Consider the following 24,294-nt stretch of genomic DNA (forward strand, 5'->3'; position numbering starts at 1 on the left):
GCGGCCTCAGCGCCGGCCGCCATTTTGTGCAGTCGCCGGGAAGGAAGGAGACGCCTAAACCGCGGCCCTGCCGGGTTTGAGCGTAGCCAAACCTGCCCACTGACTTTATCACCCCGATTCTCTGTGTTTTGCTACCGTCTCCGACGAGAGAGGCGGCGACGGTGGCGTCTGCGACGGGAGATAGCGCGTCGGAGCGAGAGAGCGCCGCGCCTGCCGCCGCCCCAACAGCGGAGGCGCCGCCGCCATCGGTCGTCACCAGACCGGAGCCGCAGGCCCTCCCGAGCGCGGCCATCCGTGCCCCGCTCCCAGACCTCTACCCATTTGGGACCATGCGCGGAGGCGGCTTTGGGGACCGGGACCGGGACCGGGACCGTGGAGGGTAAGGGGGGAGGCGAGGAGGAAAGGCCTGTGGAGCGGGGGGTGGAATGGGTGCTTCCTGTGAGCCCCCCCGGCCCTTGAGCGACGCTCCCGACTCCGGGAAGCCAGCGAGGCACTCGGGGCAGAAGAGCGACCTAGTGCCCGGGCCTGTGAGAGGGCCTGGGCCGCGGGGTCACTGAGGACCCGGCGAAGGGGTGGCGGCTGGGCGGCCCCGCGGCCCCCGCTGCCTGCGGACGGCCGTCGAGGGCGGAGGGGCGGCCTGGGCCTCGCCGGGGCTGGCTTGGCTTCCCCGCCCTGGAGCCTGTCCCCCTGGGCAGGTCACTTGATCCCTCGGGGCCTGCGTCCGTCTGCAGCGCGGCTGTGGTGGGGAGTAGGGCGGGTCGCCCGGTTCCGCCGCGAAGTCAGCACGGAAGGGCTCCTCGTCGCCGGAGACGCTGTCGGCGGACCTGGAAGCCTGGCCTGAGCCCAGAGGCCGTCTTCTCGCTTTAAAGTCGCCATTAGTCGTTCTTAGGGAATTGCAATTGGAAGGCCATGGCATTGCCATCTCAGGGGCGTGTTTGCGCAGGGAGGGGTTTTTGGTTTGGTTTCTGTAGGGTATTTTTTGTTTGTTTTTTTTCCCTTGCCTGTTTCGGGCTTTATTTTCTGTAATTGGGCCGGAGCCTTCGTGTCTCGGCCTGGCCGGAAAGTTTTCGCTGTAACGCCACGGCCACAGGGTGGGAAGTTAGCGGGTTTGAAACCGAAGTCCTCCCGGGCACTGAAATGCAAATCTTAACGTCGACGAAACGGAAAAGATGCGTAAGGGAGAGGTCCATGCTGCTTTGTGCCGGTTATTTTTTGTCATAAAAGTCGCCCTCACTGTGCATTGTCCTCTGGGGTTGAGAGTCCTGCTCGTAATTGCCTCTCGGCAGTAGGTGTTCGGGCCATTGTTGTCTCCAGACTTGTCCTTTGGGTTCAGATATACGAGTACCAGGTCTACCAGTCACAAGCACCTCAGTGATCACTTAATTCACAAAATAAAAAAAGGGTTATTTTGATTGATGCCTTGTTAGGAAGGAAAGTATTTTACCTTAGAAGTTGGGAGGACTAGACGTGAGCCGTTTTGCTAAGTGTTTCCTAGTATAACTAAGTTTAGAAGTGAATTTCGTAAGTTTACAACCTTAGGAAAAAGAAGGTGACCCGCTAAAGTTAAGTGGTCCGGTAATTCCTCTCAAGCTTTCTACCCTAAGCTCTAAGGCCTAGGAATCCTTGCACATCTGTCCAGCACTCATGTACAGACAAGTTTGTACCAGCATCATTCGTGACAATATTGGAAATAAACGTCTGGATAAGTTGTGGGTACTCACAGCAGAATACAAGAGTAGAAAAGCAAGATGTGGTAGGATAATGCATAGAAGGATTCCTACAAACCTGGCAAGACTGTGAAAAGCACGGGAATGTTTAACACTCGAGGTAGTTATGATGGGTGTTGTAAATTTGAAATGGGCATACAGAGGCTACCAAAGGACAGGTAAATGTCCTATTACCTGTTTGACTTAATATTTCATTGCTTCATATATATGCTTTAGTGATAAAATTTGAAAAGTGAATTACTGATTCATATTTAGTTTATCCCGTATTGACTCTTTAGTATCAGATGGCATTTTTTAAACGCTTTAAAAATTACTCATTTCAAACAAAGTGACACTCAAAATATGTGCCCTACCTACATTTACTATGAAAAAAATGTTTAAGCGAAAGCAAAGTTTCTTGAGAGACAGACTCCCTCTAGCAGGGAGGGGACCCAAGTGGGTTGCCCACTATGAATTGTTTTTTCATGTTTTGAGTTGCTATTGTTTTGTCCTTAACTGTGTTACAGAGCTGAAATGGGTTATTATTTTCAAAGGGGAATGAGTGAGGTCAGTATACAGTATACAGTCCAAAGTGTGCATTGTTCATTTTAACTAGCATGATTTTGCATGTTGGTATGTAGAGCCAGATTAAACTGTTAATACTCAATAAAGCATTTAATGAGCAGCACAGTATGCCAGGGTAATTAGGACACGTGCATCTTTAAATTACGAATTTGCTATGAAATTCTGCAAAGGTAAATGGCTCTCTTGAATATATATTGAAATCAGCATTAATTATAAAGGTAGAAGACAGCATATTTATAAAGAACCCCATGTTTCAAATTATATCATTAGTGTAGGAGGGTATGTCTTGGATAATTAGCCAAGGCATTAAGGAGAAAGGAAAAAACATTTTTATTTAATAAAATAAGGGGTTCTTTTTTATAAACCTTAACAGGAACCTTACTGTTGAAAAGTTGTTCTAATTCCTTATTTAAAGTCTTGGTCACATTGGAATGCAGCAGCAGCATTGAAATGGCACCTTCTAGGAACCACATAAATTTACATAAACTATACTGACAATCTCTAAAAGTTGGTCTTTGCTTACTTTTACTTTCTTTACAAGACTGTTTAGAGACTTGGCTTTTCTGTTACTAAAATTGTGTTGGTTCATTTACAAATGTGGGGCGGGGGGAGGTTGGTCCAGATGGTTTTTGGACCTGCGGGCATATTGAAAATGTCACAGATGTTTTACCTTTGATACATGTATCTGTATGCTTTATGCTTTTCCTGTATTGGTTCCTGGTTTCTCTTGCCAGCCGAGGAGTAGTATAAATGCAATTGACTGAGTTCTGTCTATTGGATGTAGGTATTCAGTGGCTCCAAGAAAATTTCCTGCCAACAATCTTTATATCTATTTGTAGTTAGAGACATGTCTAGCTAGGTCTTTAAGCCAGAGTTTCAAGAATTGATTGAAATCCAGGAAATTAAGACCTTTTAAAATAGTCAGTACAACCTGTCACAGTCTTAACCTTAACTTAAGCTTAAACTAATGTTTTCCCTTACCTACTTGTCTGAATATTAATTACAAAAAGAGTAGAGACTTGTTTTATTCACTTTAATAACTTGACCTCTTCAAACAGTACCTGTGATATAGGGATACCCAGGAAGTATTGATTGAGTGCTAACTTGTGCTAAGTGCTTACTGTACAAGATACTGTTTTAAGCACTTTATACCTGCTCATTTAGTCTTTACAGCAACTTCTGAAATAAGTGGTATTTCTACTTTGCATAAGAAACCGAGGGACAGAGAAGTTAAATAATTTGCTCAAAATCACCTTGTAATTGGCAGAATTAAAATTCAGACTCTTTTGAATTTCAGAATCTGGTTGAAATCCTCGTGATATATTAATAATTTTTAATTTTTCACCTATTACAACTGTACCCTATCTTTTGCATCTTTTATGGCACCTAAGATATATTTCTTTTAAAATACTAACAGCTAAAGTTTTTGCTATTTCCAGATTCGGAGCAAGAGGTGGTGGTGGCCTTCCCCCAAAGAAATTTGGTAATCCTGGGGAGCGTTTACGTAAAAAGAAGTGGGATTTGAGTGAGCTCCCCAAGTTTGAGAAGAACTTTTATGTGGAACATCCAGAAGTGGCAAGGCTGACTCCAGTGAGTTCTGGAGGGGGTGGGGTATATTTATTTATTTACCTTTTTTATACACAATAATGAACTAAGTAGACATAGCAGCCAGAATTTATACATACATTGCTATTGCTGTTATATGTTTTATTCTAGTGCAGTGGTACTTCCTTAGGTTCTTATTAAAACTGCTAGTACTCATAAGAGAAACTAGTTTAAATATGTACTTTTGTATTGATTGCTTGATTCTCATTTGTTGGTTATGCTTTCAACCAATTTGTCATACATGGCTTTATCTGTATATGAGGTCATGTTTTTTCATCTATGAAGTAAGTTAAATAAATTTAAAATATTAGCATTGCGTATTCCTGGTTTTTATGCTCATTACTAGAGGCCCAGTGCACGGATTCATGCACCGGTGGGGTCCCTCGATCTGGCCTGCGGGGATCGGGCCGAAACTGGCTTTTCAACATCCCCCAAAGGGTCCCAGATTGCGAGGGGGTTCAGGCGAGGCCAGGCTGAGGGAGGGACCGTGAGAGGGCTCCAGGGTATGTCTGGCCTGTGTCGTCCCATCCCGATAGGCTGGACCCCAGCAGCAAGATAACCTACCAGTTGGAGCGCCTGCCCCCTGGTGGTCAGCAACGGGTCGGACCCTTAGCATATTAGGCTTTTATTATATAGGATAGGATTACATTTTCTCCCTCTTCCTAGCTCTGATTTTGGGCAAGCTACTTAACATTTCTGAGTATCTGTTTTCTCGTGTGGAAAATGGAACTCTTATCACTGGCTTTATTGACTCACAAAGTTGGGTGACTCCTCAATCGTTTTTCATTTTGATTTCAAATTGGATGATAATTGTTCAACTAGATTGCTATATAAGGTTTTTTGCATGTTTAAAATAACTTGTTTATTAATTTGTCTTTCTTCATGGTCTTCCATAGTATGAGGTTGATGAACTACGCCGTAAGAAGGAGATTACAGTGAGAGGGGGAGATGTTTGTCCTAAACCTGTTTTTGCTTTCCATCATGCTAACTTCCCACGTAAGTATTCTCACCAGGATCTTCATTGTTAATTTGGGTTGAATGGTAAACATGGGTAATAGATTGTTTAAAGGTTTTGAACCATACTCGTCACTTTGTTGAAAACCCAAGTAGAATACTTTTTACCAAAGTGATTATGGCCTGGCGGCATGGCTCAGTGGTTGAGCATCAACCTATGAACTAGTGTAGGGCGTGGAGAAGGCAGCCGATCAGTGATTCTCGTCATTAATGTTTCTGTCTCCCTCTTCCTTCTCTGAAATCAATTAAAAAATGTTTTTAAAGTAATGGTAAATTTTTTTTACTTTTTAAAACCTCAAGGCCAGAATTAAATAATATATTGTTACATAGGAGGGATTTTTTTTAATGCTCATCTATTTTCTGATTTAGAACTAGAGTTTCCTCTTCCCCCAGGGCAGTGATTTTCAGCCTTGGCACACATACACTAATTATTAAAATCCTGTGGCCACCAAAAATACATACATTTTCTGCCAAGCTGACAGAAAAGGTGTGATTTTGACTCATTCACACTGGCTGGCTGATGGATAGTCAGGTGTTGCAGGTTTTAAAAATGCTTGTGGACACTGGTTGAAAATCGTTGCCCTAGGGGTTTTGCCTCTACCTGTTAAAAAACCAGCAGAATGGAATTGCTTTCTAGCTGGATAGAATTTGAATTTGGGGAACAATAAGTGATTACCATGTGCCAGTGCCTTGTTAAGATACTTGAGGGCAGTGGTTTTCAAGTGTTTGAAGGGAAAGGTAAATGGCTCTGGCAGCAGGTCTCTGAAAGGTAGTAGTTAGCAAATTAGTAACTAAAGAAAAAAACACCTTTCATGGAGAGAGGTAAAGCTGGTAAATTTGCCAAAAACAGTGCTTTAGAATTTTTTTGGCCTCAGCTGGTTTGGCTCAGTGGATAGAGCGTCAGCCTGAGGCCTCAAGGGTCCCGGGTGCAATTCTAGTCAAGGGCACATGTCCGGGTTGCTGGCTCAATCCCCCAGTAGAGGGTGTGCAGGAGGCAGTCAGTCAATGATTCCCTCTCATCATTGATGTTTCTCTCTCTCCCTTTCCCTTCCTCTCTGAAATAAATAAAAATATTTTTTTAAAAGAATTCTTTTGGCCAAAGCCGGTTTGGCTCAGTGGATAGAGCGTCGGCCTGCGGACTGAAAGGTCCCAGGTTCGATTCCGGTCAAGGGCATGTACCTGGGTTGCGGGCATATCCCCAGTGGGAGATGTGCAGGAGGCAGCTGATCGATGTTTCTCTCTCATCGATGTTTCTAACTCTCTATCTCTCTCCCTTCCTCTCTGTAAAAAATAAATAAAATACATTTTAAAAAAAAAAGAATTCTTTTGGCTGTGTGTTTAGTTTTACTAAAAGCATTAATATTTATCCTCTTACAGAATATGTAATGGATGTATTGATGGATCAGCATTTCACAGAACCAACTCCGATTCAGTGCCAGGGATTTCCATTGGCTCTTAGTGGCCGGGATATGGTGGGCATTGCTCAGACTGGCTCTGGGAAGACATTAGCGGTACGTACCGGCATGGGAAGATTTTTAACATTGTGGTGACTTATTTTGCTATTCTAAATATATATATTTCTCAGTTCTTTATAAAATTTTATTTTATATTGCATAGGTAGTGATATTTTAGCTTTATTAGCTATATGAGATGGAAGCATTTTGTGTTTAAATTTGCATTGCACATATTGGTCAGCAGTTGCACTGTTTTCATTTTTCTTGTTGGACATTGTCAATTATTGTGATAATTTAGAACTGTTAAGATAATGGCTCAGTTTCCTTACAAGACTTATTCTTTTTCCCCCTCAGTATTTGCTGCCTGCAATTGTTCATATTAACCATCAGCCATACTTGGAAAGGGGAGATGGTCCAATCGTAAGTGTGTTTCAGTTTGCTTATAATTCTAAGAATAACTAATTTAAAGATTATTGTGTTTAGGCACTGTGCTTTGCATACTTTTTCAGATTTCATTCTCATCTCTACCCTCCATATCTGGAAGTGATATTATCCCCATCTTACTGATAAATTTTAGAGAGTGCAATTAAATGACCTGTCCAAGGTCATACAGCTATAAATAATTGAGCTTAAATTTGAATCAATATTACTCCTAAGCACTGTGCATACTACCTTCGTATATAGGCATTAGTTCAAGTGCAGTTCTTAATTGCTCAGTGATTCTCTGGGGGATACAAAAGAGGAGTGAAATGAGGTCCCTGCTCTGGATTTAAGTCAGGTTTGGGATGTATATTATTTGTGGCTAAGTAACACCTTTGTTAATGTTTATAGGGCAGCATGGTTTTCTGTTTCGATTCTTTTCACTCCGGCTGTTTCCTATAAGTTCAAGTAGTGGTCTTTAAACATTTTGAATACATTTGTATCTGTTGTTTTTGTTTTGTTTTCTAAAATGTTTTTATTGATTTTGAGAGAGAGAAAGGGAAAGGGAGAGAACCATAGATGGACTGCCTCCTGTACACCCTCTACTGGGAATTGAGGCCAAAACCCAGGCATGTGTCTGGACTGAGACCTTTTGGTGATGCCCAACCAACTGATCCACAGTGTCCAGGGCTGTGCTTTTTTTTTTTTTTTTTTAATGGAGCTTGTGCTTGCTATATTAATATGTACGTTATTGCAGTATGTCTTAATATCACAAAAAGAACACATTACTTTGCATTATGTAATATGTAATGTATTCCATGTGGCTGACTTAGCTTTATTATCATTAGCTAGTATCTGATGGATCAGTAAAGAGCAAGATTCAGCCCTGAGCAGTTTGGCTCAGTGGATAGAGTGTCGGCCTGCGGACTGAAGGGTCCCGGGTTCGATTCCGGTCAAGGGCATGTACCTTGGCTGCAGGCACATCCCCAGTGGGGGGTGTGCAGGAGGCAGCTGGTCGATGTTTCTCTCTCATCGATGTTTCTGGCTCTCTTTCCCTCTCCCTTCCTCTCTGTAAAAAAATCAATAAAATATATTTTAAAAAAAATTAAAAAAAAAAAAGCAAGATTCGTTGTTAACAGTGTATATGATACCTGTTTCAGAGTGTCTTAATTTTGTATCGTTTTGGCCAACTACTTATCAGATTGTGTATAAGTCATTGTTTTGCCTAAGGTGCCTGGCTGAGAGCTTAAACTAGAAGTCAGAAAAGGGTCAGCTCTATTTTCTTACATTCCTAACCCGAGGATATTTTTTCCATTGCTGTTTTAGAGAGTTGGACGTGGCAGGGGGGTGGGATGGGAGAAACACATTGATGTGCAGAGACCCGTCGATTGGTTGCCTCCCACAGGTGCCCTGATCGGGCTGGGGATCAAACCCATAACCCTTTACCCTTTGGTGAGCAGGCTGATGCTGTCATCACTGAGCGTGCCGGCCAGGGCTCATCTATTTTTCACTAATACTTAATCAAAGGTATCTTTTTAAAGCCATTTTTTCATTTTGTGGAAGTTCTTTAGTTAAAACTAGGTAATATAATCTGTAAATCCACTTAAATAGCATATATAAACAGTAATGAACCATATGTCAAAAGTAAGCTATCATCCTTCCACCCCATTACATACTTTGAAGTACCAAATTAGACAGGAGGAAAAGAATTAGATAGCCTTTTGTACTTTTTTAATAAAACTTGGGATATGTGTTTCAAGTATTTTGTTTGTTTCAGTGTCTAGTTCTGGCTCCTACAAGAGAGCTTGCCCAGCAGGTACAGCAGGTGGCTGATGACTATGGCAAATGTTCAAAATTGAAGAGTACTTGCATTTATGGAGGTGCTCCTAAAGGTCCCCAGATTCGAGACTTGGAACGAGGTAATTTTTTAAAATTAGCATATACGAATTAATTTCTCATTTTGTCAATTTCTATGAATGAAATTTAAGACTAAAATAGAGGGTTCTTGTGGAAAAATTTCAGTAGCTTAAAATTTTTAGGTATGGTTAAAATACTACTTTGGGAAAGTTCAACATGGCTAGAGACTTACGTATACTTTGTGAAGATTTGATGATTATGCCTAAATTCTTACAACGTGCTTTTCCAGGTAGTAAGTTAAAATGTAGCTAGCTAGTTCTCTGCAGCATGGAGTACCACCACCAGAGATGGTGCTTATTAGTTTGCCAAGGCTTGGACAGTGTGTAAAGATTCTTAATTGCCCTGGCCCGATGGCTCTGCTGGTTGGAGCATTGTTCCGTACTCCAAAAGGTTGCAGGTTCAATCCCCAGTCGGGGCGTGAATTGGAGGCAACCGATCGCTGTTTGTCGCATTGATGTTTTTCTCTCTTCCCTACCCCCTCTCTCTAAAAATCAATTTAAAAAACATACATAAACATACCCGTGGGTGAGGCTATAAAAAATAAAAAAGATTCTTAGTTGCTAGATCTTCGGTTTTGTTTTACAGGTGTTGAGATCTGTATAGCTACTCCTGGGCGCCTGATAGATTTCCTGGAGTCAGGAAAGACAAATCTTCGCCGATGTACTTACCTTGTACTGGATGAGGCTGACAGAATGCTTGATATGGGTTTTGAACCCCAGATCCGTAAAATTGTTGACCAAATCAGGGTGTGTAAAGCTGGTAATACACTCTATTTATACCCTTTGCCTGTCGCAGTTCCTTAGCCTAAAAGAAAGCCTTTCCTTTCTTTACAGCCTGATAGGCAGACATTGATGTGGAGTGCGACCTGGCCAAAGGAAGTGCGACAGCTTGCGGAGGACTTCCTTCGCGATTACACCCAGATCAACGTGGGCAACCTGGAGCTGAGTGCCAACCACAACATCCTCCAGATCGTGGATGTCTGCATGGAAAGTGAAAAAGACCACAAGTATGAGTGATTGCACTGTTTCCATATTCTGATCAACCTTTTCTTAATAATCCTCCAAAATCAAAGCATTGGAGAAACTTTTTTTTTGAGGTCTGAAAACACTTAAAACATTGCTAACTTTCCAACAATCTATCCTTTACGTCATTCGTTGTGGTTAAAGGCAAAGGATTCTGGATCCTTGGATTTAAATCCCAGCTCTGATAATTATCAGCTGTATAGAAAGTAATGTGAAGAGAAAGTGCTGTAGGGGGTTGATGTTGCAGACATAGCTTCTGCGTAATGTGTAGGGAGGTCTCTGAATGGCTGCACTGTTGCTGGTCTTGTTTTCAGGTTGATCCAACTCATGGAGGAAATAATGGCTGAAAAGGAAAATAAGACAATAATATTTGTAGAGACAAAGAGACGCTGTGATGACCTCACTCGAAGGATGCGCAGAGATGGGTGAGTGCAGCAGCGAAGTAATTGATTAGTTTTGGGGTTTATAGTTCAGTAGTAATTTCTCGATGGGTATTGTGAATGTTGTATAATAGTTTAATAATGCCTAATAATGCCTGTGCTCTTTAAGTGGACATAGTCCTCTACTTATGTAGTCTGTAATAAGCCTTCATAATTCCATATGGTTGCACTTCTTTTTTTTAAAGCTTAGTTTTCCTGCGTTTTAAAAAAAAGATCTCTAAAATATTGGTCACTTTTCTTCTTACAGTTGGCCAGCTATGTGTATCCATGGAGACAAGAGTCAACCAGAAAGAGATTGGGTACTTAATGGTGAGTTCTAAACAGCATCGTTCATACTCTATTTCAGGGACTGACACACTTTCTGTAAAAGGACCAGACAGTAAATATTTTAGGCTTTGCAGGCTGTATGATGGTTTGTGTCACGCCTGTTAGTTCTGCTCTTGTAGCACAAAAATGGTCAGACACAATATGGAAGAAACAGCCTTTATTTGCAAAAATAGGCATTGTGCCATTTGACCTGCAGGCTGGAGTTTGCCTGGCATTGCTCTAGTTAGTGGAATTTGGGGGCGTTTTGGGCATATCTTTGCTGTCCTTTAAGGTCAGTAACGCTGGCTCTTCGCACTTTTGTACAACCTGTGCCATCCTTCCTTTATGTAATAAGTTCTTGTCTTTATCGATATGCTCCCCAGCCCAGAAGCTTTCCAAACCTCGTATTTTTTTGAGATTTTTTATAGAGGCTTTATTGTGTAGTCATGATTGATCATTAACTCAATCTCCAGTCCCTTTTCCCTTCTCCAAGCATAAGGGGGTGGGCCTGAAAGCTCCAAGCTTCTAATGGCGTGTGTGTGTCCCTTATTAGAGGTAACTTAGTCTATTACTGTTCTGGCTCCTCTGCTAAAAGGGAACGTAATAAAGATTTTCAGAAGAATTACTATTTCCCTTCAATGTAAAAGACCTAGGCATGGTCTGACACCATCACTTGAAATTGTCTTGAGTGTGCAGCTTGGTTTTCACGGTATCATTTTTGTTTTGCAGAGTTCCGTTCTGGGAAGGCTCCCATCCTCATCGCCACAGATGTAGCCTCCCGTGGGCTAGGTTTGTATAGATAGGTGTCTCTATCAATGGTATATGTATCTTTTGGTTTAAAGATTTGTCATTTCAAATTAGAGTTGTATATATGTGTATTTAGATAAATATTTAAAGGAAAAGAATACACAAGCCTAATTTTTTGTTTTATTTTACCCCCCCAGTTTTTTTTAACCCTGGCATTTTTGTTTTTGGTTTTTATTTTCCAAGTCTCTTCCTGCTCCTGACAAACAGGCTCTGGGCTGCAGCAAGGCCCAGGCATGACTGTCCGTACAGTTAGCGGGAGCGGAGACGTTCGGTTAACAGCTCAGCTTCTGCTGTCTGGGTGGAAGGAGCCCGATGGCACCTAGCGGTTAGGAACGGGCTTTCCATTTCCTCTTTCCCTCATACCAGTCTGTGCTGTATATAGAGAGAGGTCCAATCCCACGAATGCTAACACACTATATTCTTGGGATTTAATAAGTCTGTAAACATGATACCATTCTGCAATTAAATTTCCATTGCCCAACTTTATTTCCTGAAGTAAAATTATTATGGGAACTATTTCATTCATCCCCTCCTACCCATACTTATATCATTGACATGCCGTCTTCCAATTTAAAAACTTAATTTGAGGCTTTTTTCCCTGGCGTTTGTGACTTGTTATGATTTAAGATCAGAGATATTTTGTATTTTAGCCTATTCTGAGCTTAAACAGGGGTAACTCAAAACTTTTACATTAAAAAAGGTATTATTTCTGTCACAAAGATAACTTTTAAATTATTGGTTGGTACCTAATTTCTTGCCCAGTAAGGTGAGAAGTACCATATTCCCTCATAATATTTAGCAAAGGGAACAGCTGTTCAGTTAACTGGATACAAAAGTAATGAAGACTATACATTGCACTCATCATTCCCTCCTTCAGAGGTGGTGACCTGCAGCCATGACTGAACCTGCCTCTGCCCTCTGAGGCCATGTCTGGATCTGTGCGCTCAGAACTGGGCCTGTTGGGAGAAGAGGCTGAGGCCTGAAAGCAGTTCCAGGAAAGCTTTCAGGGCTGGTGGTTTTTAAACAGGCTTGCTATGTGCTGGTAGCTTCTTTGTGCATCTTGCCTAGACATTTAAAAATACTGGTTCCCTGTCCCCCTGCATTTCTAAACCAAATCAATTGGCTGCCATTAGAATAACTGAAGACTCTTCATCCCACCCCCACTCATCCAAGTGCGGGGAGAGGGAAGATCCCCGAGTCTGTTTCTTGTTACTCAACATCGGTGCTTGTTTTGGGCCCCTTTGTTTGCTGCCTTGTAAAAATCAAAAGGAGGGAAAACCCACCAAAATGGCAGAATGCTGACCAAGGTCCTACAAGATCCTGGAAAGTGAAGGCTTCTACCTCATAGACAGGGGCGCGCTTTTCAGCTGAGTCACCAGGCCTTTTTTCCCTTCTGTCGAGCGATGGCCTCTTAAATGTTCCCTTCAGGTAAGTTCTGACTCCCATAATGCTGTGCGGTCCTCAGGAACCACTATTGATTGCTCCCTCCCACTTAGATATTTTTGATTTTTCCATTTTTTGTTTAAACTACATGCTGTTAAGCTAAAAGTATTGAATTTATTTTGTTTTGTTTTTTAACAGAAGCTTTGATATCAGCTGCAGATCACTCAGTACATGGCTGAGGCAAATCTACATTGGCCCGAAGCAGCTCTAGATGAGCCTATTGGCTAGTCTGTCCCACCCAATTAGTGATTGGAGATTCAGGCCATGTTATAGGGCTTGTCAAACAAAAAGCTGTTACCCTAGGCAGTTGGCCAAACATTAACTTTTCAATTTCTCACCCTGCTACAGCATCTTCTCTAAAGGCAGCAAGATAATACTGTGGCCGTGCACAAATAACATCAGGGCAGGCTTGACTGGAGAAAATCAAAGTCTGCGCTTGCTCTTACGTGTCCTCAGCCAGCTCTGTGCACATACAGGACACCTTTCTAGTATGAAGAACTGGCACCATGTCTGCCCCCTATTGAGCCCCTCCAGAAATACTCCCAAGTATTAGTATCTGAACCGTTGACTTCAGTCCCCAGTGCTTTCTGCTAGGAAAGCACACGTCTGGACATCCCGTGCAGTAGCTCAGCTTGCTCTGCTGCCATGGTCAGACACAATGGGATTGACTAAGGAGCATTATCCTATCTCTGAAGATGTGATCATGGAGCTAATTTCCCATCCCCACCTCACATCCGTCCTGGCCCTGTAAATTTTTGTTTTTCCCTTTATTGCATCAACGACCCTAGCCGGAGACTCACGCTGCCCCCTGTGATGACTGCCTTCTCGTCTTTCTGGTGTGATTTCAGGACTTTAGGGGTCAGTAAAGACTGAGGAGCCTTTATTGTAATAAGAAACAGACATAATGCCCCTTTCTTCGCAGGCCCTTTAACAATAGCTGATTTTTTTTTTTAATCTTTACCCCTTCCCCCTGAAATTAATCCAGTCTGGGCAATAGATGCAGTCTGACCCTTTGGATGTAACTTACATTTTTTTATTAATTATTTTTTTCTACAATCACCCCAATTATCCTTGGGGGAGGCGTTGGAGGACCTGAAATTTTTACCCGAACCCAGGTTCTCCGGCGCTTGGCAACCAAATGGGGCTACAGAGAAGCATCTAAGCCAGTTCACAGAGCGAGCGTGTGTGGGGACTTCTCACTGCCACGGACCCTTGATGCATGCTCCCCGCGCTCCAGTGGTCCCGTGTCAGAAGGCGGAGTTTTCGAAAGGAGGCCGCCAAAAATAAAAGGCAAAGAGACGGGATCGGCTGCAGCGGTTTCCCAAAGGAGGAGGGAGTGTGCATCGGTCTGGTAACAAACAGAGAATGTTTTTTAATTATTTATATCACAAAAATCTGTGTTTTATCTAGGATATTTTCTGAATATTCTTTGTAAAATGCAGATTTTTTCCACAAAACATTAGGATTCTTTGTTATATTCTTAAATTTGTTTTTGTTTAAGTAGGTAAAAAAAAAAAAAGGTACATTTAGCTGAAAGCATTACACTAACATTTACATACTTTAAGCATTAGGAGGTTATTCAACTCAATTCCCAGCAGTGGACAGAACATTAAACTTGTTTCTCAAGGTTTCATGGTTTTTCCCACACTCTGGCTATTTAATTTCCCAGGTTACATAGACAATCTTTGATAAATTGAAGCAAGTATTGAGTTAAAATAACCTTGAGTTGAGCAAAAATACCTTCATTTGGCAGAGCTGGGCTTGGTAGTACAGTGAAATTTTAGTGTAATGTGCTCTTGTAATTGAAAGGGAAAGATAATTTGGATGTTTCTGCAAAGGAAACTAGATGTATACTTGGGCTCTGGTTGGTTTTTTAAAATATAAGAGCAAAAGATTGTAAAATATTTTTTTATTAAGTCTCCTTAAAATATAATACAGTATATGGAGTTTTTTTTGTTTTGTTTTTTTTTGTTTGTTTGTTTTGTTTTTTCATTGTGCTCTGTGACTGGTTTAAAGGTAAGTTTGTTATATTTTTTGTAGATTTTGACAGGCTTCTCCCAACAGAGTAGAAGTGAATTGGCCTTTTAACTTAATGGTGGTACCACTTTCTTCATTCCAGTTTTGAAAAATATAGAGCTGGAATTTGGTGTGACTTCTGTCAGTATGTTGGTTAAAATACAGACAGAAGAGGCAGGAGTTTGGATGGTTGGATGGGATTCCCTTAGGATTTTACAGCTGATAAAGATGCCACTTCCTGTGCATGTCCCAAGAATCATTAATCCTCTTTTACTCTGTTGGGATGAGTCTTTTTTTGTTCCTGTTCAGAGTGGTTACTAACTTAATCTTCTCTCCTCTTGCTGTCATCTGCATTGTGCTTTCCACCTGTTGTTGGCATGTCCTTTACCTTCTCTTTCCCTGCCACGTCCACCTGCACACTGACTCACCGCTGGCTTTGAAGATGTGGAAGATGTCAAGTTTGTGATCAACTATGACTATCCAAACAGCTCCGAGGATTACGTGCACCGCATTGGCCGAACAGCCCGCAGCACCAACAAGGGCACTGCCTACACCTTCTTCACCCCGGGAAACCTCAAGCAGGCCAGAGAGCTGATCAAAGTGCTGGAAGAAGCTAATCAGGCTATCAATCCCAAACTGATGCAGCTGGTGGACCACAGAGGAGGCGGCGGAGGAGGGGGTAAGGGTAAGTCCTGGAGTTTTCCAGGTACTGCCAAGGTATCTTTTTGTATTCATTGTGCTTTGCTTTTTTAATTCTGTGAAGGCTTTAATTAAGTATGCTGCTCAATAACAAAGGACAGTGCTTAATAGTTTTTATAATCTCTTCTGAGTAAGACAGTGTGATGGTCCTACATTTCCAGCATATTATTTCTGTAGATAATATAAAATTGACCTTTGTATTTTTAAGTACCTGGTGTATGTTCAAAATTAAGCTGAATTGTGGCTACTTTAACACCTAATTTTACACCATTGTGTGGTGGTAGAGCAGGCAAAGTTATTGGATCTAAAAATTAGTTGCAAAATATACTAGAATCTGACTACCATTTTGGTATTTTCCCCCCAGCTTATTGCATGCATATTTAAGTTCTACATTGGGATTACCTGAGAGGTTTATATATACAGGTTTTTGAGCTTTAGAATTGAGCTAGGAACCTGAGCATCTTTCCTAAAGCTTGTGAGGTGCTTCTGATGCAGTTAGGACCATAAAGCAATACTTGAGAACCACTATGCACTAGTAGAGGGTCCCTTCTTTCATGGTGGTATGAGCTTAGCTGCTTGTCTTTTTTTTAATCCTATGGTAAGTCACATACCTCTTTGCCATTGTTCTTACATTTTTAAGATTTTGCTTCTTGGTAATCCTCAAGTAAACACAGTTTCTAAATAGAAAGTTGAATTCTTTATGTTTACCATTCTTTTGAATATGTCTCATTAAAGATTTAAAGTAAAGTACTGATTTGGAGGCTGGGCTAGTTAAATATCAAGAAAGAATGTTGAATACTTTTGTACCTAGTAGAACATTTACATGTGGTTATGTCTTCATCATAAGTCTGGCATTAAAAATTCATTGTATCCTTCATCAGGAGGTCGTTCTCGATACCGGACCGCTTCTTCAGCCAATAACCCCAATCTGATGTATCAGGATGAGTGTGACCGGAGGCTTCGAGGAGTAAAGGATGGTGGCCGGAGAGACTCTGCAAGCTATCGGGATCGTAGTGAAACCGATAGAGCTGGTTATGCTAACGGCAGTGGCTATGGAAGTCCAAATTCTGCCTTTGGAGCACAAGCAGGCCAATACACCTATGCTCAAGGCACCTATGGTGCAGCTGCTTATGGCACCAGTGGCTATACAGCCCAGGAATATGGCGCTGGCACTTACGGGGCTAGTGGTACCACCACAGCTGGGAGAAGTTCACAGAGCTCTAGCCAGCAGTTTAGTGGGCTAGGCCGGTCTGGGCAGCAGCCACAGCCACTGATGTCACAGCAGTTTGCACAGCCTCCTGGAGCTACCAGTATGATAGGTTACATGGGGCAGACTGCCTACCAGTACCCTCCTCCTCCTCCTCCCCCTCCTCCTTCACGTAAATGAAACCACTCAAGTGGTAGTGACTTGTGCAGACTTACTACATTTAAAGGAACGCTGTCTTTCCCTTTTTTTCTGTTCCCCTTCTCTTTTTAACCCCTCCCCCCCCAACCATTGTGGTTTGTCTTTTATGCAGATTAGTTAGAATTCACTGCCAGGTTTCTTCCCGCCAAATTGATCCAGTCTGTAATAATAGTTTTTGTAAAAAATACATATATATAGCTGACTGGAAGAGATCCCCCCAACTTCTTGCATGTTGAGGATATTTGAGCTATTTTTCATCTTAAAAGAAAAAGCAAGGTATTAGGCCCTTTTTATGGGAGTCCTTTTTGTTGTTCTGAGTTGGGGGTGGGTGGGGAGGGTAAAGGGTTGAATTCTGCAGAAGAAGATGGCATCTGTGCTTTAAATTGTTCCTATTACTGAGTTAAAAAACCAAGAGAGAGTTCCCCGAGTGTTTTCCATAATCGGTTTTAATGTCTCCCAAGCTGGAACAGGCTTCCTCAGGCCTGATGAGTTTTTAAGACAGTGCTTTGCCATTGTCCTTTTGGCTGATTGCTTTTTAAGTGGATTCACAGTTTTGAAAAATTCCTAATTGGTTTTGTCTCCCAATCTGGCCTCCCCCTTCCCAGTGACTAAAAAATAATCATTTTAGTGTCAGGTTAGAAATTGAATTGCCAAGTCTGAGTATTTTAAGTGTATCTTCTAAATTAAAAACCCAAGTGTTTATTGCAATGGCTAAAAGGAGCATCTCAGCATCTGGGTGGAAGCCGCCTATTTTTCTTCCCCATATAAACAGGGACCATCTGTGAAATTCATTTTTCAACCAGACAGCTGCTGTTGGCAGAATGAACATAAATGCTCACTGGAAATTTACTTGATTAACCAGTTAAGTACATTCACCTGCAGTGTAAAAACCACCTTTACTTATAAACAGTATACTCAACGGGCAACTTTTTCTTTTTTTTTTTTTTTAACTATAGAGCTAGAATAAAAGCAACTCTTTGCCAGCTACTCAGCCCTTTTCGCCAAGTTATCGTGAATAAAGAGTCTTAAGGGTTTATTAGGAAAGAGCTCTTACTCTCTTCATACTTTTGTCTGCTGTGCTTTGTAACAGCTGTGGGTGCAAATTTTCCTTGACATCCTTTTGCACTCAGCTTTCTACAGGTAGGTAGTGCTTACAAAAAGGTACCGAGGACTATAACCTAAGTCCTTTTCCTTTTCCTCCATCTGAAGGTAGGTGAGTTTGTCCCCTTCATGATAACATTGACTGTTTCACTGAGACTACCTGTAATAGGCCTGGAAAGACTTTTCTGCGCTCGTGTTCGCTATAACAGTACAGGGAGATCAGACAGTCAGAAACCTGTCATCTAGTGTCAGACGTAATTAATACTGTCATCAGTATTGCTCATTCACAGTGTAGTTGAAGGGGGAAGGGGCCACTGCATTTTTGGCTAAGGCCTGAGTGCGTGCTCATTTGTAAGATCCAAATATCTAAATACTTGAGGTTTTTTGTTTTCCTTTTGAAATTAAGGGAGAGAGAAGGGTTTGTTTCTGAGAGGTTCTGAGAGTATGGTTGAATATACAACATACAGGTAGGTTGTGAGCATAAGTTGAAATATATGCATGTGAGATCTTTGCCCACCCCTACACCTCTCCCCTACTCCTTTCTTTTTTCTTAACTTCTTTTTCCCCCCTTAATAGAAGTTGAGGCCGAAAGAGGATAGTAGGCACAGGAGAAACATGGCAAAACTGCTCTGTGCTTTTAAACCAAAGTGTTTTCTTCTTGCCCTCCTTAAAAAAATGTTTTTGTTTGTTTAAGCACTGACCAGTCGATTGTAGGCATTTCTACATGAGAATTCTGATTTTTTTTTTTTCAAAACAGGTGCCACCAGAGGGGCTGTCATACTCACTTGCAGGTCTGAGAAGCGTCCCTTTTTAGGAAAGGTCTCTGGGCAAGCAAGCAATAAATAGTTTGTCTGTTGCTTGCCTCCCTTTTTTCCACCAGGGATATTGTAATCATATAGTCAAAATAGCATGTTCCAAATCCCAAAAGCTGTTGTGGCCTGAGCACAGCCGGAACCTAGCAGGGTTGTCCTGTAATCTAGAGTAACCTGCCTCTATGCCTGACGCTCACAATTCAGGGTCAGCCTTAGCTTCAGAGCACAGGCAACAGGGTCTCATTTGATGCTAGGTATGCGGTCATGGTTAAACTCACTTAGGGAAAGGATTTCAACATTAAGCTATGGGGCTGCTTCTCTCCAATCCCTCAACAATTCATTGTGTGGAGTTCTGTCATCTCAAAGGTTGGTGGCTTTTGCTTGGGATCAGTGCTCTCTATTCAGTCCTTGCTGGTCTCTGAACACATTCCTGTTGCGTTAAGACTTGAAAGATTGTAGATGTGTGATGTCCAGGCACAGGATGCTAAGAGCTATGTTACTATTCTTAGTTTGTAAATTGTCCTTTTGATACCATCTTGTTTTCTTTTGTAGGTATAAATAAACACTGTTGACAATAAAGTGTGAGCTTTTTATTACTTAAAAATTGTGACTATAGCCAATGGTGGTCCTCTTACATTTTTTTATTTGCTTCAAGACGGGTTGGGGATGGAAATTGCCTTAGTTATTAGCACCTAAAAATGTGAAAAGGAGGTGGGATTGATTGGTGTTAATGCAAATTTGAGTCACAAAGCAAAAAACAAGACCTAGTAGGGTAAAAGGGCGTGGGTATGTTTCCTCATCAGTAAATGGTCATCATGCTAACAGTACTGACCTAAGATTGTAACTGGGTTAAAGTATGCTGAGTATGGAACTACAACGAGCCACAGTAAGACCTGAGTTGATTTTAAAGGTGAGCGTGAAACTAAGTCTTGCCAGAGCTTGTAAATTTGGTGCTTTGTACTCGGACATCTTTCCAGATTGGGATTGCCGGAGCATGCCTCACACGAGGGCCTTAGAGGCCATAGTTTATTTGACCCATTTGTGAGTTGGCCAACTAAGGTTTGATGTTCCTGTTGACATTAGAATATCAAATGTCACCATTTTTATGTAATTGGCCCAAGTGTTTCGTTACCTCTGTAAGAGAGGTATTATTGATGAGGTCTTGTAGATAGAATGATCAGTGCTTTGCTGAAATCCATGCACACTGAGCAGTTTTCTGGCTTTAATGTTAACATTTGGTCTGAGTCCTATATTAAGTTGCTTGATAGAACATCTCAAATAGTTGGCTTCATATTCTTGTTCTTTGAGGGCCCTCAAATTGGCATTGGAAGACTTAACTTCTTTCCTTTAAGGACTAGAAGAAAATAAGAGAGATGGAATATTAGTTCTTTCAGGGGAAAAAAAAAAACATACTGATGAGAGGACTCCTTTATAACTTTGTGCATAATCTTAGTATCTCTAATGCCCAGTTCACAGCTGTTCAGATGAAAAAGCCAAGAGGGGAACTTCACTGCACGTTAACTACATCTCACTGACCCCCACCTTGGTTTCTGATACTCCCACCACCACTCCCTTATGCTGTAAGTTTAACACCTGATTCCTTTAGTCCACATCTCAAACATCAGCCCATCAGCAGTCCCTCATTCTACTCCCAAGAGAACTGTCCACTTCTCTCCACTGATGACTTCTTCCCAACCATTGCAATTGCCTCTAAACTATCCTGCTTTGGCAGCTGGTGGATCGGTTTAAATCAGTGGTTGCCAACTGGTGGTCCATGAGGTCTGAAAGGTTGGGGACCGCTGGTTTAAGTGACTCCAACAGCAGCCCTTTGTAATCAGAATGCACTGCAAACCCCTCACCCTGGCCTATATGTCTGTGTGACTGATGCACTTGCCCTCTGACATCCCTAGGTTTATAGATCTGGACCCCACTAGCCTTTCTGTACTAAGCAGATTCTTGCCTTGGGGCTTATATAGTATATATAAGCTGTTCCTTATTTTCCAAACTTGCCTCATAGCAGTCTTGCCCATACACAGGGTTAGCACTGTACATACAGCATATCCCCTCTCTACTATTTTTTTCATAGCACCATTTCCTGAAAACACTTGTATAAGCACCATGAGGGGCAGAGACTTGCCTCTGTTCGCATTTCCATATCCACTCACACTGAATGGCAGGTGCCAGCAACACTGCTGTGTTCTCCCAGCACCTACCTTTGGTCACATACAAGTAGAAGAAGTCACAGTAGAAGATGGTTTGTACCACTCCAGACACCACTGCAATTTGGTCATAGAAACCCTCAGTCTGGTACCGCCTGATCCAGTTAGCCAGGTAGAGGGCCCGGTACAGGCCCAGAAAAAACAGGTAGTGGGTAGTAATGGTCTCAGCCTCTCCGGTCTTGCTGATCATGAAGAGCTGGGGCAGGATGGCCACCGATTCCAGGTAGATGGAGAAAGTCCAGAGGATCTGAGCCAACGAGATAAGTGTCCAGAGGAGGTTGGTCAAGACCAAGAAGAGGCCCATCTCCTTAAAAGAATTTCTAAAATATGTTTACTGGAGAGAATACAGTGAAGTAAAAACTCATAATTTTTAATATGTATCATTCAACCTCTTTAAGAAGCTTCTCCCCCCCCAACAGCATGGACATTTCTATAGCTCAGTGTTTTAACTGCAGAATTTTATAGTGTAAACTCCCCTGGACTGAGGCCATGGCTTCTTTCTCAGTGTAGGCTGAGAACACCAGCATCAGAATCGCGCGAGGTGCTTGCTGCCCCAGGTTGTTGGGCTACAGCTCAGACTACAGAGTTGAAACCTTGGCCTGGGCTGTGCTCTGGTGCCCGCTAACCACCCGCTGGACAGGTCTCAAGAGCCGTAGGTGGTGCTGTGAGGCTCTGTGCCTGAACACCACGGGAAATGGGGCGGTATGGACAGCTTGTTGCTTGTTTCTAAACCTCCCGCTGAACAATCTGAGTAATAAAACAGGCCCAGACATGACTCCCGGGGGCAGGACGCGGGGCGCATGTTTACCTTTGAGAATCAGTCCCCGGGGCCCCTTGCTTACCTCCAGGGGCGTGAAACTATAGTTCTCAAGGAAGGAGAGGCCAATGACTGGGACCAGAAGAAACTCCAGGCGGAACGTGTCATTCTCGCTGTCAAACGTCTTCCGAAATTTCCCATAGATCATGTACACCGTGACATAGGCGCAGAGGAGGAACACCAGCTGCAAAGGGGAGACACGGGGGCATCGATGAAGTCATTCCCCAGCCACTTGGCTGGGCTTCAACGCCACCCTGAGCTGGGACCTACCCAGCCTCGTGGCCAGTGCTCTGCCTTAAGGTGGAAGAGGTGAAATGGGTTTGCCATTTCTCTTCGGTCCAGTAGCCTAGAACCTGAAGCTAATGACCCTTGTTAGTAACTTCAGGCTTCTAATTGGGACTGACAGTGCTACGGTGAGGACTGAGAGGTGCCCAGGCAAAAGGCCAGGACCGGTCTTTGCGGGAGGATTCCTCAGTGGCATCACAGGGCGCTTTCAAAACCGGAGCTTTTTAGGTGCGCATCAGTGACTTGTGAGCAAGGACTAACGCCCCTCAGCCCATGGGTCACTGCTCCTTCGGAAACGTTCTCTTTCTAATTAGCAGCAGCTGTCCTCCAGCATGTAATGATTGTAGGATCTGGCCTCAAACCTTCTAGGCCAGAGGTTCTCAAACTTGGAGATGCATCAAAATCACATAGTTGACTGCCCCTTCGCTGCCCAGTTTCTGCTGCAGTAGGTCTGAGTGGGCCTGAGGATCTACATTTCTAGCAAGTTTCTATGTGATGCTGCTGGTGCTGGTCTGGGACTACACGGGCCTAAAGGGTTATTTGTAGTGCCCGACTGGTGTGGCTCGGTGGTTGAGCGTCAACCCATGAACTAGGAGGTCACAGTTCAATTCCCCACCAAGGCACACTGCTGGACTGCAGGCTGGATTCCCCACTAGGGGGCGTGCAGGAGGCAGCCGATTGACGATTCTCATCGTTGATGTTCCTCTCCCTCTCCCTCTCTGAAATCAATAAAAATATATTTAAAAAAATAAAAATAATAAGAGTGTCAGCCTGGGCACCAAAAGGTCATGGGTTTGACCTCAGGTTTCGGTTGGGGTTGTGCAGGAGGCAACCAATCTATGTGTCTCTCTCACATCAATGTTTCTCTCTCTCTCTCCCCCTCCCTCCCTCCCCACCTCCCTTCCACTCTCTAAAACACAATGGAAGAAATATCCTTGGGTGAGGTTTAAAAATAAACAAAAAAACAATTCAGGTTATTTCATTGAAGTCTTTTCTCACCAGAATGAGGCACACATACTCTGTCACCATAGCTAAAAATACTAGCTGCTGCCCATGATCATATGTTCTGTAAATGTCTGTGCAACAGTGTCTTCCCTAGGAGGGAATTCCTATAAGAGGGTCCTGTTGACTTCTGAATTCCCAGCCCCTAACTCAGGACCCAGCACAAAACAAATGCTGGAATGAGCGAATGAATCACGGGTGTGGTGATCACTTCTTTTTTCTTTTTTTTCAATCTTCACCCGAGGATATTTTTCCATTGATTTTTTTTAGGGAGAGTGGAAGAGAGGGAAAAACAGAGAGAAATATCGATGTGAGAGAAACACATCGATTGGTTGCCTCCTGCACACGCCCCAACCAGGGCCCAGGCCAGGGAGGAGCCTGCAACCCAGGTAGGTGCCCTTGGCCGGAATCAAACTTAGATCCTTTGGTCCGCAGGCCAACACTCTGGCCACTGAGTCAAACCAGCTAGAGTAGGCGATCACTTCTTCATGTCACAAAAATGTGGAACCTGACCTCTTCACAGATCCTCGACCTCAGGAGCCATGCTAAGGGCTGGTCTGCTGGGCACAAGTCAGACCCTTGGGCAGAGAAGAAACGGCACCACTTGTGTGTTGAATTTAAAGAGACAGTGATTTCAGGCCCTCACACTCAAGTTCGCACCCACAGCAGCCTCCTCCCCCAATCCTAGGAACAAGATGCCTGGGATCCCAAAGGGGCATCTCTGATAACGGAGGAGAAAGGGAACTCACTTTGCTTAAATAGCTTGTGGGTTTTAGGCACTTTACATATGCTCCCTCATGTCATCTTCACAGTCGCCCTGCCAGACAAGGTAGGATTCCCTCCCAGGGCGCCTTTCTTCCTTAGGACTGAAACCAGGTCTGCCTGGCTCCACAGCCTGAGTTCCCCAGCGTAGTCTCATGGTGTGGGGGGCCTCCGTAGGCACCCCCATGGCCCCCCACGCCCTCACCTTCATGACTGTGTTGTAGATGGAGATGAAGTTGGTGAACAGGTCCAGGTACCTGGTAGTGAAGACGAGAGCGAAAAGGATCTGGCTCTTCCCAGAGATGCCTGTGGTCGGAGGGGGACAGGAGACCGTGAGAACACAGACGTCTAGGCCCACGTGCACCCGAGAAGCCCGAGCCTGAGCTGGAGCGGCCTCCAGAGTGTCCCGTCTCCTTTCGTGCAGACGCCCTGTGCCGGCGCTGCGCTCTCCCCAGAG

General features: G+C 43.2%; 2 protein-coding genes across 4 annotated transcripts in view; one reads left to right on the forward strand and one right to left on the reverse strand.

Moving 5' to 3' along the window:
• Window positions 1–19,331, forward strand: DDX17 (DEAD-box helicase 17). Of its 2 annotated transcripts, none has more exons than XM_059681547.1 (13): window positions 1–379; window positions 3,731–3,881; window positions 4,793–4,892; window positions 6,288–6,421; window positions 6,719–6,784; window positions 8,562–8,703; window positions 9,287–9,447; window positions 9,535–9,707; window positions 10,038–10,148; window positions 10,411–10,472; window positions 11,199–11,258; window positions 15,178–15,420; window positions 16,316–19,331. In XM_059681547.1, exons 1-13 carry the CDS (start codon window positions 330–332, stop codon window positions 16,819–16,821), a joined length of 1,959 nt encoding a protein of 652 aa, XP_059537530.1. In that variant the 5' UTR covers window positions 1–329; the 3' UTR covers window positions 16,822–19,331. The 2 variants fall into 2 exon arrangements, with proteins under 2 accessions (XP_059537530.1, XP_059537531.1); XM_059681548.1 differs by having other exon boundaries at window positions 2–379; window positions 15,178–15,414.
• The window catches only part of KDELR3 (KDEL endoplasmic reticulum protein retention receptor 3), a 15,530-nt gene continuing 4,806 nt past the window's right edge, over window positions 13,571–24,294 (reverse strand). Inside the window, exons 2-5 of one of the 2 annotated variants that reach the window (XM_059681550.1) lie at window positions 24,043–24,143; window positions 21,814–21,972; window positions 20,966–21,218; window positions 13,571–14,067 (exon numbers count right to left, since the gene is read on the reverse strand). In XM_059681550.1, coding sequence (XP_059537533.1) covers window positions 13,967–14,067; window positions 20,966–21,218; window positions 21,814–21,972; window positions 24,043–24,143 — 614 coding nt within the window. In that variant the 3' untranslated portion in view covers window positions 13,571–13,966. Of the gene's footprint in view, window positions 14,068–19,320; window positions 20,107–20,965; window positions 21,219–21,813; window positions 21,973–24,042; window positions 24,144–24,294 lie in introns of those variants that run through there. The other variant, XM_059681549.1, reaches the window with a different exon arrangement.

This window comes from Myotis daubentonii, chromosome 2 (genome assembly GCF_963259705.1).
Source record: "Myotis daubentonii chromosome 2, mMyoDau2.1, whole genome shotgun sequence".
Lineage (NCBI taxonomy): Eukaryota > Metazoa > Chordata > Mammalia > Chiroptera > Vespertilionidae > Myotis > Myotis daubentonii.

What these genes read in the sequence shown, in the direction of transcription:
- DDX17 (XM_059681547.1), top strand. Translation starts at nt 330, where the DNA reads ATGCGCGGAGGCGGCTTTGGGGACCGGGACCGGGACCGGGACCGTGGA. An exon ending in AAGAGATTGGGTACTTAATG is followed by an intron (nt 10,473 to 11,198) that starts GTGAGTTCTAAA and finishes TTTGTTTTGCAG; the next exon opens with AGTTCCGTTCTGGGAAGGCT. An exon ending in TGTAGCCTCCCGTGGGCTAG is followed by an intron (nt 11,259 to 15,177) that starts GTTTGTATAGAT and finishes CTGGCTTTGAAG; the next exon opens with ATGTGGAAGATGTCAAGTTT.